Source organism: Pogoniulus pusillus, chromosome 25 (genome assembly GCF_015220805.1).
Source record: "Pogoniulus pusillus isolate bPogPus1 chromosome 25, bPogPus1.pri, whole genome shotgun sequence".
Lineage (NCBI taxonomy): Eukaryota > Metazoa > Chordata > Aves > Piciformes > Lybiidae > Pogoniulus > Pogoniulus pusillus.
Window position 1 is genome coordinate 16,189,815 of NC_087288.1, and position 25,939 is coordinate 16,215,753.

Here is a 25,939-nt window from a genome sequence, read left to right on the forward strand (position 1 = left end):
TTACGAGGCTGAGACTTTGATCTTGAGGCAAGCTTGCAGACAGCAGCTGAGGCTGAACCAGAGAAGATTCCATCAGTCACATCAGCACGGCAGGCTCTTCCTTCCACTTGAGACATTTGCATCAGGCCATGTAGCACAGGAACAAGAAAACAGTAGTAGCAGGGAAGACCAATTTTGAACTAAGTCCTCCTTCCCCTCATGCTCAGGAGAGCATTCCAGGCTGAATAACCTGTCTCCTTGGCAGAGCACTGTGACACAGTGCTTGCAACCACGAAACACAGGCTGCAATGACCAACTTTCCAGCCAGCCCTGAGCTCTGCTGCACCTGGGTTTACCTCCCTGGCAAGAAACAAAGAGGTTTAATAAGCCCCTCCTCGCCATCAAACAACCTGCACCTGCAGGTCATGAAGAACAGCTGGACAAGATTGAGCCTAAACAAAAGAGAAGGGGGGATGGAAGGAAAGACAGAGACCATTTTTGGTAAGGCACCTCCTTGTTTTTAGGGCAAGAAGGCTTCCAGCCAGCAAACAGTAACTTCTCTATCCAGTCATCACAGTCTGAGTTTTGCCACCTAGGCAACACTCACTGCCAAAGGCATCTCAGCAAAAGGACCAATACAGATCAAAGAAAAGAATTAAAAATAATAATTAAAAAAAATCACTTCCAGTAGAAAAATAATTTAATAAAGGGATGAGAGTCAAGAAAATATCTGTATAGTAACAACATTTTAAGTAAAATGTCCACAAAAATATACAAGTCTAAGGTGATTATACATAAGTTTTCTGACAGGTCCTGTTTTAGCCTTGGTTCAGTCCACCTAGGTTTTCCTCTAGGATAAAAAAAACCTTCCCTGCTATCAGACTTTTTGGGATATATCAGTTTGCACGACAGAATCACACAAGAAGTGCTTCCCAACTCATTTTAGGCTCATACAAATAAACTTTAGAGTCAGTCACAGCCTGGAAGAGATCAGGTTATACCACAGCATTAAAAACAAAGAGGAAATATAAAGCAAGCAAGCAGAAGTCAGCCACCCTAAGGGACACTGCCAAGCAGAAACATCAGCCCTACAAAACACACCACACTTAACACTGACACAGCTGGAAGGGGATGAAGATGGGCAAGACAGGGGGAAATCCCAGAAGGAGGACTCCTAGGGACTGTGGAGCTGTGAAAAGCACACACAGGACCAACACATTTCTAGAAACCGGACAGCTTTGTCAGACAGAAAAAGCTAATTGCAGGAAGATGAGAAGGAATCAGTGGAGAATGTTTATTTCTTATTTTTTTCCAAATGCCTACTGAGCTGTAGAAATGACAGGTCTGTCCCAAAGAGCCCTTGCTAACTCAGCTAGATAGCTCCAAACCCAATCCGCTTCGGAGGGGAGAGAAATCCGGTTACAGAAATCGAAGGATGCAAAAGTACAGTAGAAAAAGAAAGAAAACATTCCACCAGCAGAGGACAGGAAGGAAAACACTCGAGAGGAGATGCAAAAGAAGTGACACCAGTTTCATCAGTGGGGGGAGGAAAGAGATATACACTGCTAACAAAACCAAATGCAAACCAAAAAGTACAGAACAGAAAAAAACAAAAGCCCAACCCAGGGAAAGGCAACGGAGCATTTGCTAAAGAAATGAAAGGACACAACATTGCCCCAAAGATTTTTCTGGTTTATGATCATCTTTTTCTTCCTCTGTACAGAGACTACTGAAGCACACAAATATTTTCTGTAAAAAAAAAAAAAAAAGAAAAACAAACCTTTAAATAAATTTTGCTCATTCTTGGGTTTGTTGGGGTGGTTTCTTTTGTACATTCTGATATACATATGGAACAAGGTTTATGGCACTGTAACCAGGACCAAAAAAATCATCTAAAGAGGAACGAAATAATTGCTCTCATCCTTCCTGAACCAAGCTGGCTGCTGTTGCACTATTAGACTCTAAAAATTATTATCTTCTTATTAATGGGCAGCCAACTCTACAACTGAACACTCAAAACAAACCCCAACTTATTATTGCACAAGAAGCCAGTGAAGGCATATGGCATAGAATGATCAAAGTCCCTTTACTGTTAAAATCTTAACGCCCCGAAATAGAAAAATAGAACTGGAACATGAAACACGCCAAAGAAACTTCTCCTCCTCTTCCCCCTCCCCCCAAAATCTTGTTTAGTTCGAGTCAGGAGTGTGAAAAAAAAAAGTGCCTTGCAGACTTTTTAAGCTGCTCTGATTTCCTCTGCATCGGTGAGCGTTAACTAGGTTATCTTCAGCAAAGCCTTTGCAGAACGAAGGCCCTTCTGTTTCAGGGAGTTTTGGCTGCTTGGATTTCATTTTCAACTTAGGTTTCTTCAGTCTATGAACCTGCACAGACTACTTAGCCATAAATTCTACAAGTAGCTGGAAAGGAGGGGAAAAATAAGCATAAGGGGAAAAAAAAAAGAGGCCAATATTTCTTCTTCTTCTTCTCCTTTTGATCTTTAAAAGTAGTCCTTTTCGCTCTGAAGCCTCCCTGCTCTGCCAGCGTCTGGGGAGGAAATAGCCAACAGCATCCCGAACACAGCCAAAGTTCTCCAAGCTTTTAAAAACCTTTCCTTACAAAAAAAACCAAAAAGGATTTTATTCACAAAAGGTTTGTCACAAAACCCTCCTCGAAAGCTAAAAAAAAAGCCAAAAGAAAACCCCACGACCCACCCATTGCTGCCCCAAATCAGCTTAACCCTTCCACGACCGTCTCTCGGCAGCTTCGCCCATCACACGACAGTCTCCACGCCGATCAGCTTTGGTGTGAGGATTCGTGGGGTGACGCCGTTGTTTAGGTCTTCTTCGAACTCCAACAACTGCCCCATAAAGTTAAGGTTAGGGGAAATGATTGGTCGTTTGCCTTTGACAAATTTGTAGGCATCTGTCATGGTCATGCGCGTGTGCTTCATTAAGTACGCGATAACGATGGTGGCAGATCGCGACACCCCAGCCTGGCAGTGGATGAGGAGACCTTTTCCACACTGGTGAGCTTCCTCTGGAAAGAAGACAGACAGATGAAAGTAAGACTTTTGTCAGTCTCTAAATCACACACACAGAAAAAAAAAAAATCAGGCCACATCTTGAGTGCTGTGTCCAGTTTTGGGCCCCTCAATTCAAGAGAGATGTTGAGGTGCTGGAACGAGTCAAGAGAAGGGCAACGAAGCTGGTGAGGGGCCTGGAGCACAAACCCTATGAGGAGAGGCTGAGGGAGCTGGGGGTGTGCAGCCTGCAGAAGAGGAGGCTCAGGGCAGACCTCATTGCTGTCTACAACTACCTGAAGGGAGGCTGTAGCCAGGTGGGGTTGGTCTCTTCTCCCAGGCAACCATCAATAGAACAAAGGGACACAGTCTCAAGTTGTGCCAGAGGAGGTCTAGGCTGGATGTTAGGAGGAAGTTGTTGGCAGAGACAGTGACTGGCATTGGAATGGGCTGCCCAGGGAGGTGGAGTCACCGTGCCTGGAGGTGTTGAAGCAAAGCCTGGCTGAAGCAATTAGTGCCATGGTCTAGTTGACTGGCTAGGGCTGGGGAATATGTTGGACTGGATGATCTTGGAGGTCTCTTCCAACCTGGTTGATTCTATGATTCTAAGAGTAGCAATGTAGAAGGCCTCTTTATTTCATTAAAGCACAGCAGTCGCTTCCCTTTCGTAGAATCAGAGAATTGCTTTGGTTGGAAAAAGATCTCCAAGACTATCAAGTCCAACCATAGTCTCTACAGCTAACTGAAAGCAGGTTGCAGTGAAGTGGGTGTTGGCCTCTTCCCCTTTCAGTAGCTATTTGGGAGAGGAAATGATCTCAAGTTGCACCAGAAGGAGGTTTAGATTGGATATCTTAGAAAAACTTTCTTTCCTGAAAGAGTGGTCAGGCATTGGAACAGACTGCCCAAAGAAATGATGGAGTCACCATCCCTGGAGGTGTTACACAACATAGACAGGGCACATGGCTTAGTGGGCAGAGTGGTGATGGGATTTAATCTTAAAGAGGTCTATTTCAACCTTAATGACACCATAATTCTGTCTCTTAAGGATTTGAGCAAGGTACTGCATGCTGCTGAAAGCTGCCTCTCCATAGCTTCCCTGCAAGCAGTGGGCAAAGGATGAGGAGGGCAAGGAGGCACACAAAAGACACACTCAAAATTACACATTCACTTTCTACCAGGATATGTCACTTAGAGGGATGCAACCTGGAAGCAATTTAAGTATGACAGAGCCACTGGAACCACTTGCTAACAGGACATGAAAAAGTCACTACCACACCATCTTCACCTCCCACAGCCTGCTTTTAAAACAGGAGATAAAACTTTGGAGATGTGACATTTTAACCTATTTCTTTTAGTTTAATCTACAGGAGAGTGAATTTAATTTGCAAGTTTGGGCATGAATCCAACCCCACCAAGAGTATGGTTCATCCTACCCCACATGTTCAACCTCTATAGTGAAAGCATAAATGAAACCAGCTTCCCTGTAGACACTTTCAGCCTGTTAGTCCTTCCAAAAGCTGAACCTCTCTAGCTCGTTTGGACACACTTTTCCAGAGAGTTTATGATGATTTCACTTCCTATGGCTTTAACCTTAGCTAAAGCTAGGTTGGGTTGTGGTTTTCTTCCAGGATATACTTAAAGAAACACAGGGCAATGATTGGCTATTTAAACATGCCCAAATCTTCTGAAATGCAATTTAAAGCTTACCCCAAGGAAGGGAAAGCTCAGACTAGTTACTTCCCCAGCTGCCTAAATTTGCTACGGAGAAACTACTCTCAATGGAGAAATATTTGTCTATTAAAGACAAACCCTCAAGCTGTAATTATTAAAAAGGAAAATAAAATGGAGCCTGAAATATTTTCTAAGCCTTTTCAGAGCAAGGCTATTTCTCCTGCCCCTGGTAAGCCAAACACTATCTTTTAGTGGTTTGGAGAGCTCTAATCCTGCATTTCATTGGGATGCTGGGAGCAGAAATCTCCCTCCCACTCCTAAAGGGCCTCAGCAGACCTCTGCAGTTTCTCCACCTAAATTCAAAATTTAAGGTTTTATTGATTTTTTTGATCCAGTTTTATTTCTCAGAGAGCCAAAGGGAGGTTACCTCCCACCCCTGACCTCAGAGAGAGGTTCTCTTAACTCAAAAAGGGAAGTTCAACTTCCCATGCACAAAGCAATCAGCAGTCTGGGGAGCTACCAGTAGAGCTGCAGTTGGCTTAGCAACACTAGAGAAAGTTTGGGTTTAAGTAGAGATCCTTTGGTTCTCCACAATGCAGAGAGGCTCACAGAAGTTGGTCTCATAGGTAAGATTCAAGCTTTAGTACAGTACCTTCATTTGAACTGTGGTGTAAGCAACCATTTGCCTGCTCACCTTCACTGGAGCAGCAGCATCAGCACAGTGCCCCACTGCCAGTTGAAACACAGCTCTGGCCCACGCATACAGCAAGGACAGATGGGCTCAGAAGAATATGCTGAGCTTTGACCTCCTGCCCTAGGACCAAGTTCCATGACTGGAGCCCAATCCTTGATGAGCCTGAGAGCACCTCCACAGAGCTAGCACAAGACAGGTTGAGTTTCAGAAGCAGTGAACTCACATCTCAAAAGGTCATAAATAGCAATAGTTTGAGGGCAGAGATGAAGGTAGTTCTGCATCCTACCACAGCATGGGGTCAGTTAGGGACCTAAGCTGTAACACAGCACAAAAGGACACCTCCTGGTGAAAGGCCTGGAACACAAACCCTATGAGAAGAGGCTGAGGGAGCTGGGGGTGTTTAGCCTAGAGAAGAGGAGGCTCAGGGGGAACCACATTGCTCTCTACAACTACCTGAAGGGAGTTTGTAGCCAGCTGGGGTTGGTCTCTTCTACCAGGCAACCAGCAATAGAACAAGGGGACACAGTCTCAAGTTGTGCCAGGGGAGGCCTAGGCTGGATGTTAGGAGGAAGTTCTTCCCAGAGAGAGTGACTGGCATTGGAATGGGCTGCCCAGGGAGGTGGTGGAGTCACCATCCCTGGAGGTGTTCAAGAAAAGCCTGGCTGAGGCACTTAGTGCCATAGTCTGGTTGACTGGCCAGGGCTGGGTGCTAGGTTGGACTGGCTGATCTTGGAGGTCTCTTCCAACCTGGTTGATTCTATGATTCCTTTGACCACTCCTCCACTATAGGGCCTGAAGTATTAGCAGAGATTAGCCCAGCCTCAGAAGAAGTAAATAAAGTTACATGGCAGTGGTTCCTCCCAGCATAATTCACAAAACCACTTCGGACATGTTCTGCTGCTGCAGAATCACAAGTGGACACTCACCATGCTGCAAAAGCTGTGCCCACAAAGACATACAAAAGAACAAGGGAAGGTCCTCAGAAGCTTTCAGGGTCACATACTGATATCCTTACTGGCCAGCCTGGCTTAAAGAGGCCACCTTGCTTTAGCCTAGATGACCCACCAGAGCTGAAGACACTCCTAGATTTGGTTGATGGCTGCACTGTTTAGATCATAGCAAGGTGACATTGCTGGGTCATTTCTTTAGCAACCTCCTCAGCATGCTGCATGTCTGTGGTGATCTCTCTCACACAGCCTACAAGGTTTAGAGCCTTATTAATACAAGCTTTCATCACAACCCACTCATCCATGCATGCACTCTGAAGTTATAAATCTAATGGCAGAGCAAGCAAACAGGGAAGGTTTGTCAGTTTTCTCATGGAATTAAGTCAGGAAAGCCTCAGCCACTGTTAAGAACAGTTACTATGAAAAGTTGGCTGCAAACCACTGTGGAAACTAGGAATACAAGTGCATCAAGAAAAAAGGGCTGACAAAAGTCTTCAGATTTCTGGGGTTTCCCAAAATTTGGAAGCTTGGAGGTAGGCACTGCTATCAGTGGATAAAAACTGTGTCCCCAGGTCACTCAGCTACAGACAAGAGAGATGAGGAGGAGCAGAAACATGAGGTGCTCAGCCTCAGGTGCTCAGCAGTCAGGAAGAAAGGGACCTGAGGGTACTGGTAGAGAGTAGCTGAAGATGAGCCAGCAGTGTGCCCAGGTGGCCAGGAGAGCCAATGGCATCCTGGACTGCATCAGGAGCAGTGTGGCCAGTAGGACAAGGGAGGTTCTTCTTCCCCTGTACTCAGCACTGGTCAGGCCACAGCTTGAGTGCTGTGTCCAGTTCTGGGCCCCTCATTTCAAGAGAGATGTTGAGGTGCTGGAATGTGTTCAGAGAGGGGTGACAAAGCTGGTGAGGGGCCTGGAACACAAAGCCTATGAGGAGAGGCTGAGGGAGCTGGGGGTGTGCAGCCCGGAGGAGGCTCAGGGGCAGACCTCATTGCTGTCTACAACCACCTGAAGGGAGGTTGTAGCCAGGTGGGGTTGGTCTCTTCTTCCAAACAACCAGCAACAGAAGAAGGGGACACAGTCTCAAGCTGTGCCAGGGGAAGTACAGGCTGGATGTTAGGAGGAAGTTGTTGGCAGAGAGAGTGATTGGCATTGGAATGGGCTGCCCAGGGAGGTGGTGGAGTCACCATCCCTGGAGGTGTTGAAGCAAAGCCTGGCTGAGGCACTTAGTGCCATGGTGTAGTTGACTGGCTAGGGCTGGGTGCTAGGTTGGACTGGATGATCTTGGAGATCTCTTCCAACCTGGTTGATTCTATGATTCTTTCTGACAACCCAAAAGTCAATGTGGCTTTCTGCAGCCTTTAGGGCAGCTAGCGAAGCACAGCAGCCACTCTAGCCTCTTACAACAGGTAGAAACACACAGGAGCATTTCCAGCCAAGGGTAATTACCAATGAACTCAAAAGCCTCTTCAAAATACTGCCTGAGATTCTGCTTGTTGCTGTCAGTGGCGGGGAGCCGCTTGTAGTTGAACATGCCTTTCTCGTAGTGGTAGAGGGGCAGGTGGGTGGTCACGTTGATGACGTAGCCGATGTTCATCCTCTGCATCTTCTCCAAGTCCTGAGCATCGTGCTCGTTTCCGAGGAAGAGGAAGGGCAGGATGGGGGTGAGCTCAGCGTTCTCGATGTCTGGTGTGGTGGGGATGGACTGAGGTAGCGTGGGGGGCACGGCGGATGCGCCGCCCCCTCCTCCCCCCTCTGGGCATTCTTGCAGCTGGAGGGAGTTGTCGCAGAGGTTTTCATGGTTCTGCTTGAAACCGCTGAGTCCTCCTGGAAAATAAAGACCAAGCAGATGCTTTGGTTAGGGATCCTGAGGTGGGGGATGCTTTGGAGCAACCCTGCTTTAGAGCACATGCTGAGGTTGCCAGGACTGGACCTGGCTCTAATCATAGAATCAGCCAGGTTGGAAGAGACCTCCAAGATCATCCAGTCCAACCTAGCACCCAGCCCTAACCAATCAACCAGACCATGGCACTGAGTGCCTCAGCCAGTCTTTTCTTGAAGACCCCCAGGGACGGTGCCTCCACCACCTCCCTGGGCAGTCCATTCCAATGCCAATCACTCTCTCTGTGAAGAACTTCTTCCTAATATCCAGCCTATACCTACCCTGGCACAACTTGAGACTGTGTCCCCTTGTTCTATTGCTGGTTGCCTGGGAGAAGAGGCCACCCCCCACCTGGCTACAATGCCCCTTCAGGTAGTATGTCCCCACCGCCTCTGTCAGAGACCAATGCTGGGCAGGGCAACCAACAGCAAAGGTGGCATGAATCAGCAGCGCACGCTGGTTTCCCCTCCACAAAGCTGACCCTGCCAAGGAACAAACACACCTCTGTGCAACATCTGTGTGCCAGAGCTGCTCTATCTACAAGACCATAGAAGGAGGAAAAGTCGGGAGGGTAAAGACAAAAGGCCTTTTCCCAGGAAGGAAAACACCACCAAAACGATGAGCAGCACTAAAGCAAAGCAGTGAGCCAGCTGGCACAGTATTTTAGCTTTACCAGGCTACAGCAGATTTGCCCACCAGGAGCATCCAAGCAGGACATGCCCCCATCCAACGCCCCTGCGGAGGGGCGAGTGACCTCACTGCTCTGCTCCAGGAAAGGGTTTGTACACATTTGAGCACTCCAACAAAAGAACACCTCTCCTTGTAACCTAACAGCCACTGAGGTGCTCACTTGTGTGGCAAACAGCTCTCCTTTTTCTGCCCCAGTCGTCCAAAAATATCTAGCAAGTTATTTTTAGGCTATAAATATGGATTGGGAAACGTATCTGGGGGTGGGGGGGAGGAGAAGAGAAGTCACTTTTTTCAGCTGGTGTGTCCCTTGGCTCTCTTGCACATCTTGATGGCTTTTTCATGCAGCACTTTCTCCCTTCTTAATTTTTCCTTCCACACAAGGGGGCAGTTCCACAGAACTGAGGCCAGCAAACCAGACCTCCTTTCTACACCTCATTCAGCAATTACATCAGCCCCAGGCTCCCCACCTGCCTGGTTTCCATAGCGATTACACAAAGCACACAATGACATCAGCTGGCATGACATCAGCTCTTTGAGCACAAACAATACAAGAAGAACGACTTTGTGTAAGGCTTTTGGTAGGAGGCAGCAGCATTCCTGGGAGCCGCTGATGTAATGCTAACAGGTGGCTCCTCCAAAAGGCAGAAAGAGGGGAGAAATGCAACCACATATCCCCCCTGCTTTGACCACAAAAGCACATGGTGATGTCCTACCAGGAGATTTGAAGTCATGTACCACACTGAGTTGGGTCAGTGTTCAGACTCTGCTGTGCTTCAATGCAAGCCAAAAGAAAACCACCAAAAAAACCCAACACCTAAACAAAATACAGCCCAGGAGAAGGGAGAGATACACTGAAGTTGCTAGAAGGAGCTACGCTAGACAAAGTAAAACCTGAATGTCACCATCCCAATAACGGTATTTAAATAACTAAAGGAAGAAAATAAAAGGGAAAAAAGTGGATTTGTTTGGTTTTTTTTTCAAGCTTTTACAGTTATTTAAGTGAAGGAAGAGTGTAAACCAAAGCAAAACACACTGCCACATGGGCTCTGGATCAGGCATGGCAAAGGACTTTGATGCCTCTGCTTTGAGTGCTGAAACTCCAAATGTCCACATACCTGTACGTGGGGTGGGACAAACTCAGGGACCAGATCATAGAATCAACCAGGTTGGAAGAGACCTCCAAGATCATCCACTCCAACCTATCCCCCAGCTCTAGCCAGTCAACCAGACCATGGCACTAAGTGTCTCATCCAGTCTTTGCTTGAACACCTCCAGGGATGGTGACTCCACCACCTCCCTGGGCAGCCCATTCCAATGCCAATCACTCTCTCTGACAACAACTTCCTCATAACATCCAGCCCAGACCTCCCCCGGCACAACTGGAGACTGTGTCCCCTTGTTCTGTTGCTGCTTGCCTGGCAGAAGAGGCCGACCCCCACCTGGCTACAAGTTGAGCACAAGCCACCCAGACTAGGTTACAACCCTCTTTTTAACATCCAGACCTCTGTGCCCCACACACTGCTACTAATTTACTTTCCTTTCCTACAAATCCTTGAATTGCCATAAAATTCTGAAATTCCATGGCCTGAAATTGTGCCAGGGGAGGTTTAGGCTGGATAGTAAGAAATAAATTGTTTACTGAAAGAGTGGTCAGGCATTGGAACAGGCTGACCAGGGAAGAGTTTGAGAAAGTTGCGGATCATAGAATCAGGGTTGGAAGGGATCAGAAAGATCATCTAGTTCCGACCCCCCCTGCCATGGGCAAGGACACCCTACCCTAGAGCAGGCTGGCCACAGCCTCATCCAGCCTGGCCTTAAACACCTCCAGGGACAGGGCCTCAATCACCTCCCTGGGAACTCATTCCAGCCTCTCACCACTCTCCTAGAATCACAGAATCAAGCAGGTTGGAAGAGACCTCCAAGCTCATCCAGTCCAACCTAGCACCCAGCCCTAGCCAGTCAACCAGACCATGGCACTAAGTGCCTCAGCCAGGCTTTGCTTCAACACCTCCAGGGACAGTGACTCATGTCCAGCCTGAATCTCCCCACCTCCAGCTTTGCTCCATTCCCCCCAGTCCTGTCACTCCCTGGCAGCCTAAAAAGTCCCTCCCCCCAGCTTTTTGTGTAGGCCTCCCTCAGATACTGGAGGGCCACAAGGTGGTTACCTCAGAGCCTCCTCTCCTCCAGACTGCACAGCCCCAACTCTTTCAGTCTGTCCTCATAGCAGAGCTGCTCCAGCCCTCTGAGCATCCCAGTGGCCCTTCTCTGGGCATGCTCCAGCATCTCCACATCCCTCTTGGAATAGGGGCTCCAGAACTGGATGCAGTAGTCCAGGTGGAGTCTTAGCAGAGCTGAGTAGAGGCATTTCAAAGTGTTTAATTCATTACTAGGCCATTATAAACTGAAGGATGTGGCACTCTGGGACATGTTTGATGGCCATGGTGGTCTTAGGTTGGACTCCATGATCTTAGAGTTCTTTTCCAAGTGAAACAATTCTATGATTCTATCAACAGGCAGAGTACTTCCCCTCCCTCAAAAGCATGCTTGTGTTCAGCTGTTTGCTGTTGTCCTCCAAACAGCAGAAAGATCTGCCTTAAAGATCTCTGCTTGTAAAGTTGTTACAACAGGGGAGCAGGATGGCAAAAAAGAGCAAGAACAAAAATATGAGCTTGGCTGCCAGTTGCACCACCTGGCCTTGACAGAGTCTGAAAAGCCTTCTCAGTCCAGTCAAGAAAACAAGACTATGGTCCTCAGGCCAAAGGTGTTTGAGGTCTCATCCAAACCAGAGCCTCAGCCTAGAGACTGAATGTAAAGCTAAGCCCTAAGTCACATTCCTGCCCTCCTGTACAAGGAAACAATCCATTCTGTTTAAATACTGCTCTTTAAACAGGAACTAGATCGTGCTGAGATTCCCCCAAAAAAACCCTGACAAGTTACTTTAGTGACTCCAAAGCCAACACTCATTTTCCACCTCTTCTGCTGCCTTCTGGGAGTAAGCAGGCATAGGCAGAGGCAGGACTCCATTGCTTCATCACTCAAGCACATACATACTGATGGTGTGGCAGACATCCTTCTGCCTAATCAGCCACCTTCAAAGATACATCAGAGCTGAGAAAGCTCTTTACTCACCATCTACATCCTCCTTGCAGAGCCTCTGCCTGCCCAGAAGTCACTGTTACCAACTTTTTCTCAGGGTGAGCTTTGGTCCACAGATGAGAACAGGGTGGGAAGGATCAGAGACCATTACCTTGTGCAGAGCTGTTGTCACTGCACACAGAAGAAACCAAGAGGTGCAGGGCAATCACCACTACTCCAACAGGAGCATCAGGCCAAATGATGGGAAGACAACCCCAAATACACCACACAGGAGATGCCCAAATGGAGCAGACACATACAGCAGCTTCATCCATGATTTCTTCCCTGACATCTATCAGTGAAGAGATCACCTCTTGCTAATGTCAGACCACATCTCCTCCCTCACCTGGGTGGTCATGGATTTAAAAGTCAGTTCAAGCAATATGTAAAGTATCATAGCCAAGCAATCCTCAGAGCAAACATCCTTGAAACAACACTTTCCTGAGCAAAGTCTATCAACCTGACCTGGCTCAGATGTGAGCAGTGGGAGACTGGACACTCAGGAAGGATGCAGCAAGATACAGTCACAGAAGGAAGCTGAACTCTAAAGTCATAAGAAGGAGCTTAGCTTGGATCTGCGCTGCCATCCAAGTCATACAGGTCCCAAACCAAGATCCAGACACCTTAGGAACACTGTTCCTTTAATCCCTTCTTGACACACTCACCACACATCATCCTTGCTCCTAGGTAATTTAAATTACATTAATGCCTCCCAAGTGCCCATGCATGCATAACTTTCAGGTTTTTCTACTGTTCAATAAGACCAATGCCCAAAAATAGTCCAAGCAAAGTTCATTATGAGCAGTCAAAGAGGGATGAACTCTCCACATGGAAGTGAATACAGTGTACAGGGTATTCAAGTGCATCTGTATTCATCTGTCAAGCAGTTGCCATTTCAGCACTGAAAACCTTTGTGTAGCAGGACACAGGAGTGTGACAGAAGCAGCTGTACCTGGAGAGCAGGCCAACACGCAGCTACCACAAGCCTGGTCTAAGAGCTGATTCATTAAACTCAGCAAGAACCAAAATACAGAATCATAGAATTATTTCAGTTGGAAAAGACCTCTAAGATTACTGAGTCCAGCCATCAACCTAAGACCACCATGGCCACTCAACCATGTCCCAAATGCCATGTCCACACATTTCTTGAACACCGCCAGGGATGGAAACTCCACCACCTCCCTGGGCAACCAATTCCAATGCTTGACTACTACATATCACTGCTACTGACAGCAACTCCACATCACAAGGAAGCTCAAGGCATGGATGCAGAGACTCCACTTGTGGTTGTAAGAAAAGCTGTTTTACAGTTAAGGCAGCTCAAGCACCTCCAAACTCAGGGCACGAAGGAAGTGTTAGAGGGCACTAATGGGGAGCAGGGAAGAGAAGCACAACCTGGCATTAGCCTCTTGCTGGCACAAAAATACACTGCCTTTTAGAAGCAGCTTTTGAGTTCCTACTTGCAAAAAGCCTTCACCACATACAGGCAGGCTAAGCAGAGGGGCAACAGAATATGGCCACCAAGAAAGATTATTAGCATGCATAGTGACACACATCAGCAGTTTCAGCGACAGCCACGAAGCCTAGGCTCAGCTCTGCAGCCATCATCCACAACAAAACAAAATGCCAACAGCTTGGTAAGCCTTCAGTGTTCCCTTCCACAGAACATCATGCTTGTAACCTGTCTCTTCCAGCTTTACACATACCACACAGGTAAAATCACCAAAGTACAGTGAAAAGCTTGAGCCACCCAGTAAATCTGATGCAGCTCAGGCAAGGATGTGGAAAACATCCCAAGAGCTTTTGTGTATGTGGTACTCCAGAACAGCTGCCAGGCAGGCTTTCAGGGGAGCTGAAGCTATCCAAACCCAAATGAAGACAGACACAGAAGGATGCCCAGTACACAAGGGAGTCCAAAGGATTTCTTCTGTAAGGAAATAAATCACAGAAGCAGGACCCTTTGCAGTAGGTGGCCTTGTCTGCTATCTAGTAGTAGTAGTATCATAAGGGTTGGAAGAGACCTCACAGATCATCGAGTCCAACCCTTTACCACAGAGCTCAAGGCTAGACTAGTGGAACACAACAGGAGACTGAGGAGTCTTGCTCACCACTGATGCAAAAGCCAGTGAGACTTTGCCAGGTACTGGTGTGTGACATCTTTCAGCATCCTGCCCTGATAGAATGTTAGAGTGACAACAGACTTTGGATTGTCTGAGACCTCAAAACTCAGAGCAGCATCACACATGCTCCAGCTATTCACGTTTGCTCAAGGTCTTCACAACCATCTGCCCATAAACATCTTGCTTAATGCTCTTCAAAGTACCCTGTTGTGCAGCACCCATGCAGCAGCTGCACACAGACTTCCCAGCTCTACAGGCACCCAGGAGCCCAGGACAATCACCACTACTCCAACAGGAGCATCAGGCCAAATGATGGGAAGACAACCCCAAATACACCACACGGAAGATGCCCAAATGGAGCAGACAAACATACAGCAGCTTCATCCATGATTTCTTCCCTGACATCTATCAGTGAAGAGGCCAGGTGAGCAGCTGGGCAGAAGCCAGATCAGCTCTGAACAAACAAGAGACGACAAGCAGCATGGTGCTTGCATAAAAAAATCATGCCAAACATGGTGCCTGTCGTTTGCTATCAGGAGATGGCAAATATGATGCAAAACAGGCACAGAAGGCACGGCAGGAACTAGGCAACCAGCTCTTACAAGGGACTATGACCTTGCACTGGAAACAATCACTTGCAAAAAAGCAGCAAGAAAAACAAACCCTACACGTTTTACACAAGGGGAGAGTGTTTGCTTTTCTTTAGTTTGGGGGTGGGTTGGTGTGTGCATTTGTCCAGGTTTTAGTTTGCTTTGATGTTGGTGGTTTGAGTGATGGGTTTGGTTTGGTTATTTTTTTGTGTGTGTGTAGGGTTGGTGGGGTTTTTTTTTGTTTAAAGGTGAGATTCAGAATTGAAATACAAGGAGAACTGTAACACCTGCCATCCTTCCCTGTGTCTGCTTTGGCACCTCTGACAACTGACACTGCAGCCCCAAGGCTGGGTGACTACATGCAAACCAGGATGTGGGATTACAACACGTTTCAGTAAACCTGCAATACGCTTCCTATCTGGAAAGAGGATCTTACCCCACAGTCAAGGGAGTAAGTGTCCCTGTTCCCTCTACAGGGAGAGCACTTACAGAGCCAGCCACCATGAAATACTCTCACCATAAAGCAATACCTCTGCATTGTTCTGAGCAGGACAGGTACTGGGTGTTCCCACTATGATTGCAAATAGGAGCACATTTTCAATCGTGATGGGCTGCAGATGCAGGATCCACATTTAGAGAGAACACGTGGTCCTGGGAGACAAACAGACCTTTTATACAGCTCTCAGAGCTGGCCAGGCAGATTTCTGGATCTGCTCATCCTCGACCACAATACCACAAAGCCATCTCAAATAAAACCAACCAAACAAAACCACACACCACACAACAACAAACCATACAAACCAAACAAAACAGACAAGCTCAACAAAAGCAGAAGTCCCAGGATGCTGTGAAGCACCAGCAGAGAAGATGCTCAGCCTGTAACTTCCCTTCCTCTTGAGCTGCCAGGCCTGAGAGGAGCAGCAGAGAATTTGGCAATACCAAGGTTCTGGCCACCTAAAGCTTCACTCACTCAGGACTGAAATCAAACTTTAAAGCACACACTTAGCATGTGCTCTGTCAGCACCTACACAGCAAAAGAAGCTCCTGTGACTGCCTCTGAGTGTGCTGAAGGTTGAGAAGTTGCAGTGAACATTCGGGGTGCAGGGCAGAGAAAGCCTGACAATTGCTGCCTATCTGTTTAAGATGACGCTTTGGATTGGTGCAAGTACAGCCTGTTCCTTTAAACCTGTGACCTCATTTATTTACATTACTGCAGAAAAGCACTGCCAGAAGCAACAGCTGATGACAGTCTCATGTATTTTTCCACTAAGACAACAATTAAACCGCTCCTGTGTTATTAATGAACAGATGACTTTGTGTCAAGTTAATTCAAACTGCAGGATGCCTCAAGGTTAAGCAAATGCAGTTCCAGCATGTAAAAATAGAGACCAGGTACTGTCCAGATGCATCATCCACTCAGTGCTGTGTCCTCTTTTAGCCTGGTAGGAGGATCCAGGACCTATAGCTACCCCTATGCTATGCCACCAGCAGTGCTCAGAGGGTGCAGGGTGGTACTGCCTTAATGCAAGCATTCAAGCTGCTCCTGTACCATAGGCAGGGCATGCTACAGACTGTAGCACCATGCTCAAGTGAGATGCACTTACCTTTGAGCACCACACTCCTTTATTTTCTCTTTCTCCTTACTGTCACATGTTGGGATTGTTTAGCCTGGAGAAGAAGAGGCTGAGAGGAAACCTTATTGCTCTCTACAACTCTCTGAGAGGAGGTCGTAGTGAGGTGGGGGTTGGTTTCTTCTCTCTACTATAGGTGACAGCACAAGAGGAAACAGCCTGAAATCATGCCTAGGGAGGTTTAGGTCGAACATCAGGACGATATTCTTTACTGAAAGTGTACAGAGAGTGGAATAGGTTGCTCAAGTGGAGTCATGGCCCCTGGATGTGTTCAAGAAACATGTAAACGTGGCACCCTGGGACATGGTTTTACATCAGACAATCTCCAGTTTAAATCTTAGGAACAAGTTCCTTACCATGAAGATGGTAGAATACTGGAACAGGTTGCCCAGGGAGATGGCTGAGGCTCCATCCCTGCAGATATTCAAGGTCAGGCTTGACAAGGCTCAGAGCAATCTCATCTAATGGAGGATGTCCCTGCTCACTGCAGAGGGGTTGGAGCAGGTGATCTTTGAAGGCCTTTTCCAACCCAAACCATTCTACATTTCTATGGTTTAATGGCCATAGTGGTCTAAGGTTGATGGTTGGACTCAATGATCTTAGAGGTCTTTTCTTTCCAAACCAATTCTATGATTCCATATTACTCCCCTTTGGCTCAGGCTATAGGCTCCATCAGCTTTAGAAGGTAGGTATCATTGCTTTCCTTGTGCTGACTGTCATATAACAGGTTTACAGGGGGCTCAGACTAGCCAAGCTCATGGGGAGGCAGTGTCCTGTCCACAGGTCACATCTACATTAGGAGAGATTGTCATGAAGAGTGAACCAGCAAGGTCCAGCGCAGAGGTACCAAGAGACACTGCTCCCATCTGACACAGGCGTGCTGGTAGCAGCAAACCCATCACAGCCTGCTTGCTTTGAGAGCTGTACAGGCTGAGGCAAAATTCACCCAGTATAGGCCAAATCCACTCCCAGGAAATCAACAACCCCCCAGATTACCTCTTCATTATTTGACAGGTTGGACTGGATGATCTCAGAGGTCTCTTCCCACCTGGTTGATTCTATGATTCGTACCACTGACCAACACAGCCGTGTCTGCTGAAGTGTGTGGCTGTGCACAAAGAACCAAACAAAAACCCCAGCACCTTATCTCCAACACAACCAGATAACAGAGTAAAAGCAGGAGTCAAGTACCTAACTCTCCATATTTCTTCTACCAGTACTCCCTTAGCCTCAGGGAGGGGTAGGTCTACCAAAGGCACTGGTACAGAGGCCACGAAGACACCGAGAGTGCACATGATGAGCGTGGGAGCTAAAAGTAACTTGCAGTGGAACATCAACAATCACACTTCCCCACAGCTGCTGCTGGCATCACGTTAGCCACAGCAAAGACTGTTCACAGTGCACACTGGAGACCACTCTCCACCCTGTGATAGTGAAGGGAGGGGTGCTCAGATGCCCTGAGCAACAAGACTGCTCTGCTCGCTGTGGTGAAGAACTGTGCTTCTCACATCAAGAAGGTCACCATTCATCCACCAAGGCAGATGTCTGCCTTCTCCCCACAGCCACTGCTGAGCAGTGCTCAGGATATGCCCTTACTGCTGTAAGAGGTTCAGTGTGGTTAAAAATATTGTATTTGGCCCACAGAGCAGGAAACTGAGATGAGAAAGGCAACTCCCTTCTGCCAAAGCGGGTGGAGACCCATGAGACCACACTCACCCAGGTGACGTTAGGAGCTGTTCCCTTAATTTTAAGGAAATTGTGGTTTGGGGTTTTTTTTGTTTGTTTTTATAACACTGGAAGGAGATTTATGTCAGGATAAGCCCACAACAGAGGAGAGTCCATCCTTCTGCTATGCAGAGAGATCACAGTGACACCAGCATTGCTTTGTACATCACCATTCCTGCTGTCAACAGAAAAGAGGGGAAACAAAGAAAGTATATCCTTTTAGATGCTCACATTAACCTCAACCACCTACACTGCCCCTGTTTTCCAAAATGGAAGGCCTAACAAAAGTATTCTTCTCAATTCAAGAGAGATGTTGAGATACTGGAATGTGTCCAGAGAAGGGTGACGAAGCTGTGATGGGCCTGGAGCACAGCCCTGTGAGGAGAGGCTGAGGGAGATGGGGGTGTGCAGCCTGGAGAATCATAGAATCAAGCAGGTTGGAAGAGACCTCCAAGATCATCCAGTCCAACCTAGCAGCCAGCCCTAGACAAGCAAGTAGACCATGGCACTAAGTGCCTCATCCAGGCTTTGCTTGAACACCTCCTGGGACTGCGACTCCACCACCTCCCTGGGCAGCCCATTCCAAAGCCAATCACTCTCTCTGTGAAGAACTTCCTCCTAACACCCAGCCTAGACCTCCCCTGGCACAACTTGAGACTCTGTCCCCTTCTTCTGCTGCTGGTTGCCTGGGAGAAGAGACCAACCCCCACCTGGCTCAGGGCAGACCTCATTGCTGTCTACAACTACCTGAAGGGAGGCTGTAGCCAGCTGGGGTTGGTCTCTTCTCCCAGGCAACCAGCAATAGAACAAGGGGACACAGTCTCAAGTTGTGCCAGGGGAGGTCTAGGCTGGATGTTAGGAGGAAGTTGTTGCCAGAGAGAGTGATTGGCATTGGAATGGGCTGCCCAGGGAGGTGGTGGAGTCACCATCCCTGGAGGTGTTGAAGCAAAGCCTGGCTGAGGCACTTAGTGCCATGGTCTGGTTGACTGGCTAGGGCTGGGTGCTAGGTTGGACTGGATGATCTTGGAGGTCTCTTCCAACCTGGATGATTCTATGTTTCTGCTCCTGCTTCAAACAAGTCAAGTAGTCCTGCAAGGATATTTTTCACCTACCCCCAGGAGGTTCCAGAGACCCACTGCAGGGTTTACTTCCCTGTCGCTCACACCAACAGTCAGCATCAGCCTCGCTGCAAAAGATTAAGCTTTAAACAAACACAAAAAAGTAAAAGTAAACATTGTTCACCAAGAACAGCTTCCACCTCGATAATCTAGTTCCTCCCTCTAATCAAACTGCCAACAGCACTTAAACAAAAAGCCTAAGCCCTGCACTCTGGAGAACTTTCAAGGTCAGGTTTTTTCCATGTGGGAACTATCCCGAGAGGTCTGTTTGTACACAGTGCTGGCCTAGAGGAGTTACAAGCACATCCTTGACAACCACTCTGAGGTCCCTTTAGGAGTCAAGAGCGTGATGTAGGATAAAGCAGAAAGGTTTCCCCTCAGCAGGCATTCTTCCATTCGTCTAATTCCATCTCCCAACAGCTCACGCCCCTGGCCACAGCACATCCTCTCCCCTGGCCTTTGCAGTCCCTGGTGTCATCTACTTCTATTTTGTATTTGACTGCAGGCAATGAGCAGCCAGCTGTCCCAGAGATACATCCTAACAGGGCAGGAGAGAGGTCACTGACAGCCCCTTCCCTGCCATGCAGAGATCTAAGCTCTGCCCAGCTCCACTCTCAGCTTCTCGTGTCCCACCATCGCTTCCTCTCAAGCACACTGTCACCTCCAACGCCTTCCACGTCTCAACAGGACTTGCTTCTTTCCACCATCGCCTCTCACCCCTTCTCCTTTCTTCTTCTGATGACAACTAGGTCAACACAAGGATGAAACTAAACTGCTGGAGCAGGTCCAGAGGAGGCCACAAAGATGACCAGAGGGCTGGAGCACTTCCCCTATGAGGACAGAGTTGAGTGTTGGGGCTGTTCAGCCTCGAGAAGAGAAGGCTCTGGTACAAACTTACAGCAGCCTTCCAGTACCTGAACAAGGCCTACTAGAAAGGTAGGGAGGGACTTAGGAGGGCTCACAGTGATAGGACAAGAGGGAATGGCTTTAGGATGGAAGAGTGGAGATTTAGACTGGCTACTAAGAGGAAATTTTTTATAGTGAGGGTGGTGAGACACTGGCACAGGTTGCTCACGGAGGTGCCCCCTGCTTGGAGATGTTCAAGGCCAGGCTGGATGAGACCTTGAGCAACCTGTTCTAGTGGAAGTTGTCCCTGTCCACGGTGGGCAGGTTGGAACTAGATGACCTTCAAGGTCCCTTGCAACTCAAACCATTCTAGGATTCTAATTAGTTCCAATTATAAAACAACATTTTTACATTTTAATTTGTTTTTAAACCTGCCTAATGGAAGCCCTCCTTGGTGGTTTGGTTTTTGGGTTATGTGGTTTGGAGGGGGTTTGTGTATCACAGTATCACCAAGGTTGGAAGAGACCCCACAGATCATCAAGTCCAACCCTTTACCACAGAGCTCAAGGCCAGACCATGGCACCAAGTGCCACGTCCAATCCTGCCTTTAACAGCCCCAGGGACGGCGACTCCACCACCTCCCCGAGTGTGTTTAGTTGGTTTTGTTTGTTTGTTTTGTTTGTTTTTGTTTTTTTGTCATCTGAAACTTTTTTTTTTCCCTCAGACCTAAGTTTTGGGCTCAGGCCACCCATGAAAATCCCACAAGTCCCTTCCTCACCTACTTTTTCCAAGAGATGCCACTAAACCTCTAGACTACTCACCAGCATGTCCCAGAGTCACTGTGTATGCTTATGGACCATACAACTGAATTCAAGACATTTAAAGCAGCAGTTTCAGCTTGAAACTGGAAATCCTTTATGCTGAGTGAGTGCAGAACCTGCCCTTTGAAAGAATGACCAGAAAAGAGGAGGCTCAGGGCAGAGCTCATTGCTGTCTACAACTACCTGAAGGGAGGCTGTAGCCAGGTGGGGTTGATCTCTTCTCTCAGGCAACCAGCAATAGAACAAGGGAACACAGTCTCAAGTTGTGCCAGGGGAGGACTAGGCTGGATGTTAGGAGGAAGTTGTTGTCAGAGAGAGTGATTGGCATTGGAATGGGCTGCCCAGGGAGGTGGTGGAGTCACCATCCCTGGAGGTGTTCAAGCAAAGACTGGATGGGACACTTAGTGCCATGGTCTAGTTGACTGGCTAGGGCTGGGTGCTAGGTTGGACTGAATGATCTTGGAGATCTCTTCCAACCTGGCTGATTCTATGATTTCACTTGCAGGAAAACAAACCACATGACAGCATCTTTCAAAGCATGATGGCATGCTTGGGAATCAGTCAGGAAGGTGAAAGAGGAGAAGGCCTGCTCTCAATTTCGGTGCAAGGACTGCATCATACAAGAACATAACTAGGAACAAGACAAGAAATCCCACATCCCAAACGCACTGTGGTGACAAATCTGCAGCCACAGACGAGGCTTGGTCTTACCCTCTCTGGAGGGCAAGTGTTTATAGCAGGAACTCAAAACCAGACACGTTACAACTCCTCACAGCAAAAGTATGCGTTCCCGGGGGGATGCAGGCTAACATGAAGCCCAATTAAATAATCACTGGAAATGTCAGCCTAAACCCTGAAGGAATACATGCTTCTACTGACTGTGAAATGCTCCCACTGGAGAGCATATTAACAAAAAGGTCATCAAGAAATGCTACAGCTACGTACAAAGGAAGCAGGGGAAGTGGAGGGGGGGAAGGGAACAGGAATTATTTTAATGCGATAAAGATAGCACAAATAGTTTTATATTGACAAAGAGCTCTGAGTGTTTGCAGAGGCAGACAAATCTGGTATGCTCTGAGACACTCAAGTTGGTTTTTAATCTGTTACCAGTTCCATTCCTGATCACCACCCTGCACATCCCTCGAGCAACTGGCCTGGAGACCAACAGCAGCAGGCAGTGTGATGGTAACACGGAACAAGCACAATGCAGTGAACATCCAAATGGGGAGAAGGTCCAAGTACAGTGTCAGACATCTGTGACCCTGAATGTGCAGGAGTGGACATTTCTGGTCAGTTTCTATGTTTTAGTTAACACTGACATCTTCATGGTTCAGTCATCTATTTACTTTACCCTTTTAAGGGCAACCTCTTCAGGACAGCTTCTTTCTAACAACAGAGCAGGCTACAGTCTCAAGTTGTGCCAGGGGAAGTCTAGGCTGGATGTTAGGAGGAAGTTCTTTTCCAGCAAGAGTGACTGGCATTGGAATGGGCTGCCCAGGGAGGTGGTGGAGTCACCATCCCTGGAGGTGTTCAAGAGAAGCCTGGCTGAGGCACTTAGTGCCATGGTCTAGTTGACTGGATAGGGCTGGGGGATAGGTTGAACTGGATGATCTTGGAGGTCTCTTCCAACCTGATTGATTCTATGATACTGAATGCTGTGCACAGGCTCTTTCCCAGTAAAACCACAGCTCCTCCACATCCAGAACACATGCATTAATACAAAAGGAAAACTGGGTGCTGATACACCACACAAGTGTTTGAGAGTGCCATCCATTGCTGCTGGATTTAAACCCTTAAAGTGAAGAATATCTGTCCTTTTGGCTAGAAGTTGGTAACAACAACTTAAAATAGCAACAATAATATCCCTCTCTAATTTGACACCTATCAAAGTGTTTCAAAAGCACACAAAGAAAACAAAGAGAAAAAAACAACACACAAAAAGGTGCTGCTGAAAATAAAAGCAGCAAACCACATGGTGCAAACCAGCCCCACTCTGATCTAACTTTCAGGACAAGCCTTGCTGGAACTTAAATCCCAATTCTAATGCTCAGGGAGGAAAAGCTAGACCTTAAAAACACCCAAGGGTCAAGAGAAAGCTGACCCCAGTTTGCAACCCTACATTCCAGATTCAATGGAAGAGGAAAAAAATATCCAAAAGACATTTACAGAATCCAGAGCTAAAGAGCAATCAAGCAAGGAATCTCTTCAGCAAGATCAAAACCAACTGAGAACTCCCTCTCTCCACAGGTGAGTAAACACTAATGCTTCCCAGGAAGCATAAGCACTGTGTTATCTTTCCCTCAACAGATGCCACGCTGCCTTGTGGGACTACCACCTAGGAGTCCTAGATTAACCTCAAGTTAAACAACCATATTAAGTGGTTTTGTACCTGAAAGATGTCAGCAAACTCTACACAGCAAAAAAGGCTTGTTCTTAGTTTCCATCAACCGAACAAACACATTCCCATCATCTCAGCAGAGACCAAGACAGATTAGAGCCTGTTATTACCAACACAGTACTGGTCAACTACTCCAAAACCACATTTTGCTTTAAAACATTGGTCAACTGCTTACATAAGGCTTAATATCATAATAAGCTGGAGACTGTTAACTTGACTTATGGACAGGAGCTTGCAAGTTATCTTCTATTTCCTAGATCTCTTTCAATTATTGTTAAAAAACTCATGTGTAGACAAGGAGTAGGATTTGTTCTTTTTGTTACCTTTAATTAGAAACAGCTCTTCTCTCTTACAGGGAATCAAGCAGAAATTAACCCAGGGAGGCTGTAGAAATTTTAAAGCTAGAAGATAGCAAATGAGTTGGATATCAACATGTTCACATCACTTTATTACTATTATCCTAAGGTGTTTTTTTTTCTAGCTTCCTCCTTCAGAGGCATTGTCCTGGAAACAGAGTGATGCACATGGACAACGCAGCATCTAACCCTAGTGGAAGCAGTGGCTCCCAAGTCCTGCCCACACACTTGAGTGCACTCATGTCCCCCCAGCAGCAGGTGATGACAGATTTACAGTCATCCTGACCCTGATAAACCCAGACCACTCCAGTGGGGACAGACTACTGCAGGGACACAAGGGCTGGCTGTTCCTCAGCCAAGGGAGCTGTGGATGTAGTTGAGTTAGACGAGGCTAGTGCTGCCCCAGGCAGCAGTAATCAGAGGCTCGCTCTTTGAGGACAAGAGGTGGCACTCACACCTACCTGCTCTCAGTTGCTCCCTGTAAACTTGCTCACTCACCTGAGTGAGCACACACGCCCCTGGGACACGCTCTTTAGGGGCACCACTAAGAACAAGTGCCAGGAGATCATAAGCTTGTGTCTCTCCTGGGTTCTGGCTTCTATAGTGGGAATGGAGCTTTCTTTTAAGGAGGAGGTAATCTGTTCACCCAAGCAGAGGGCCACGTGGAAACAAATCTCAAATCAGTACAAGAACAAAAACTACCTAGAGGCAAAGCAGAGCCTACAGTTTATTATTCTTCAGGGAAGAGGGGAAGGAGGTGCTCCTAAGTCTCTCTCCTGCTTTCTGCAGCACTCAGCTGTGCTGTAACAGGGCACCTCTGTGGCAGCAGATGAACCTAAGCCAACCACACTTAATATTGATGGCAAAAGAGCTGAGCTCAAAGTTCCAAAACATGCAAAGGACAGAAAAAAAATCAAACCCAGACAGATTAAAATGATTTGGCCAAGGCCTCAGATCAAGTCTCTTGTGTATGTTTAGTCAGAGGGCAAAAGTCACAGACCACTGCACAGCCTTGGTCAGCACTCCCCTGGCCCAAAGCCAGCCCTCTACCCAGCAATGAATTATCCCTCTAGCCAGCTGACCCTCTTTCTGTACTACACTGGAGAGACTTCTCCTGTCTCCTTCCCTCTTCAAGCTCTAAAATGCTTCTCCACAATTCCAAAGTCAGGCCAAAGACCACCTTCTGGAGTGACACAGGGTCCTGGGGAACAGATACCTTTCTGAACAGGTGAGGACGCACCAAAATTAACCTCCAGCGAGCTAAGATGCTTCCAGACTTAAAGTTGCCTCAAGCATAAAGCAAATAGTTTCTTGTACTAAAAAGTCACAAGGCATTAAGTACCTGAGGTGATCCTGCTTTGGCATGAAGGTTGGACTACCTCTGAAGGTCCCTTCCAACCTCTAATGTTAGGTGATTAAAACACCCCAACCCTACAGCTTCACTGACCACAAGCACCGTGGGACTTTCCAGCTGCTGAAACAATCACACTGATTTCCACCACGTCTCCTTCTCACAGTAGTCCCATGTTCTGTCTCCACACAGGGTGAGCCAAGGCACAACACTGACTGCTGGATGGATCCAAAGGCACTGGTACACCTTCGTATACCATGTCCCACATAAGCTTACCACTATAACCATCAACAGTCACTGGATCAAGACCAGAAAGCACTTCTATCCATCCTCCTCTCCAAAGGATCCTTTGCCCACTTAGACTTTTAGGTGAGGAGGAGAAAGGTGACATCCATAACTGTTGCTCTTCTTTAAGCCCCAGCTTACCAAACACCTTTGTGATAATGAGAACTTTGGGAAAAAAAAAGGTTTGAGGTTTACAGTACAAAGGTGTTTAAAACAACAAAAACAAACCACTGAAGACAGATTCAGGTGAGTATCTAAAAACAAAGCTCCAGGCAAACAACAGCTCATGATAATTCAGGTCAGCCTTGTGATTTCTGTAGGCAGTGCTCTCTCATGCCCACCAGAGACTTCCCAAGAGGGCCAATGCACCACACACACTCTTATCTTGCATTCAAAGGGACAATGCATAAGGTCATCTTCATAGATCACCATTATCTGCTTGTTTAAACAGCATGCAAACATGCAAAACAGACAAACATTCACAGGGTGTCCCTGTTGCTCCCATTTATGCCATTTCTTCACTTCAGAGTTACTCATCAAAAAAAAGAAATTAAAAACAAATCAATTATAATGTGGCTTTTCACTGAGAGTGAGGAGGGAGAGTCATAACCTGTAAGTGGCTGATCTTCTATTTCAAATGCATCACAAAGCCAAGCACTAAAAACTTACGTGCTTCTAACCAC

General features: G+C 47.2%; 1 protein-coding gene across 2 annotated transcripts in view; it reads right to left on the reverse strand.

Moving 5' to 3' along the window:
• Positions 1-661: 661 nt before the first annotated feature.
• Positions 662-25,939, reverse strand: part of DUSP10 (dual specificity phosphatase 10) — a 33,916-nt gene continuing 8,638 nt past the window's right edge. The window contains exons 3-4 of one of the 2 annotated variants that reach the window (XM_064164557.1): positions 7,845-8,135; positions 662-3,015 (exon numbers count right to left, since the gene is read on the reverse strand). In XM_064164557.1, the coding sequence (XP_064020627.1) occupies positions 2,750-3,015; positions 7,845-8,135 (557 nt within the window). In that variant the 3' untranslated portion in view covers positions 662-2,749. Of the gene's footprint in view, positions 3,016-7,757; positions 8,136-25,939 lie in introns of both variants that reach the window. The other variant, XM_064164555.1, reaches the window with a different exon arrangement.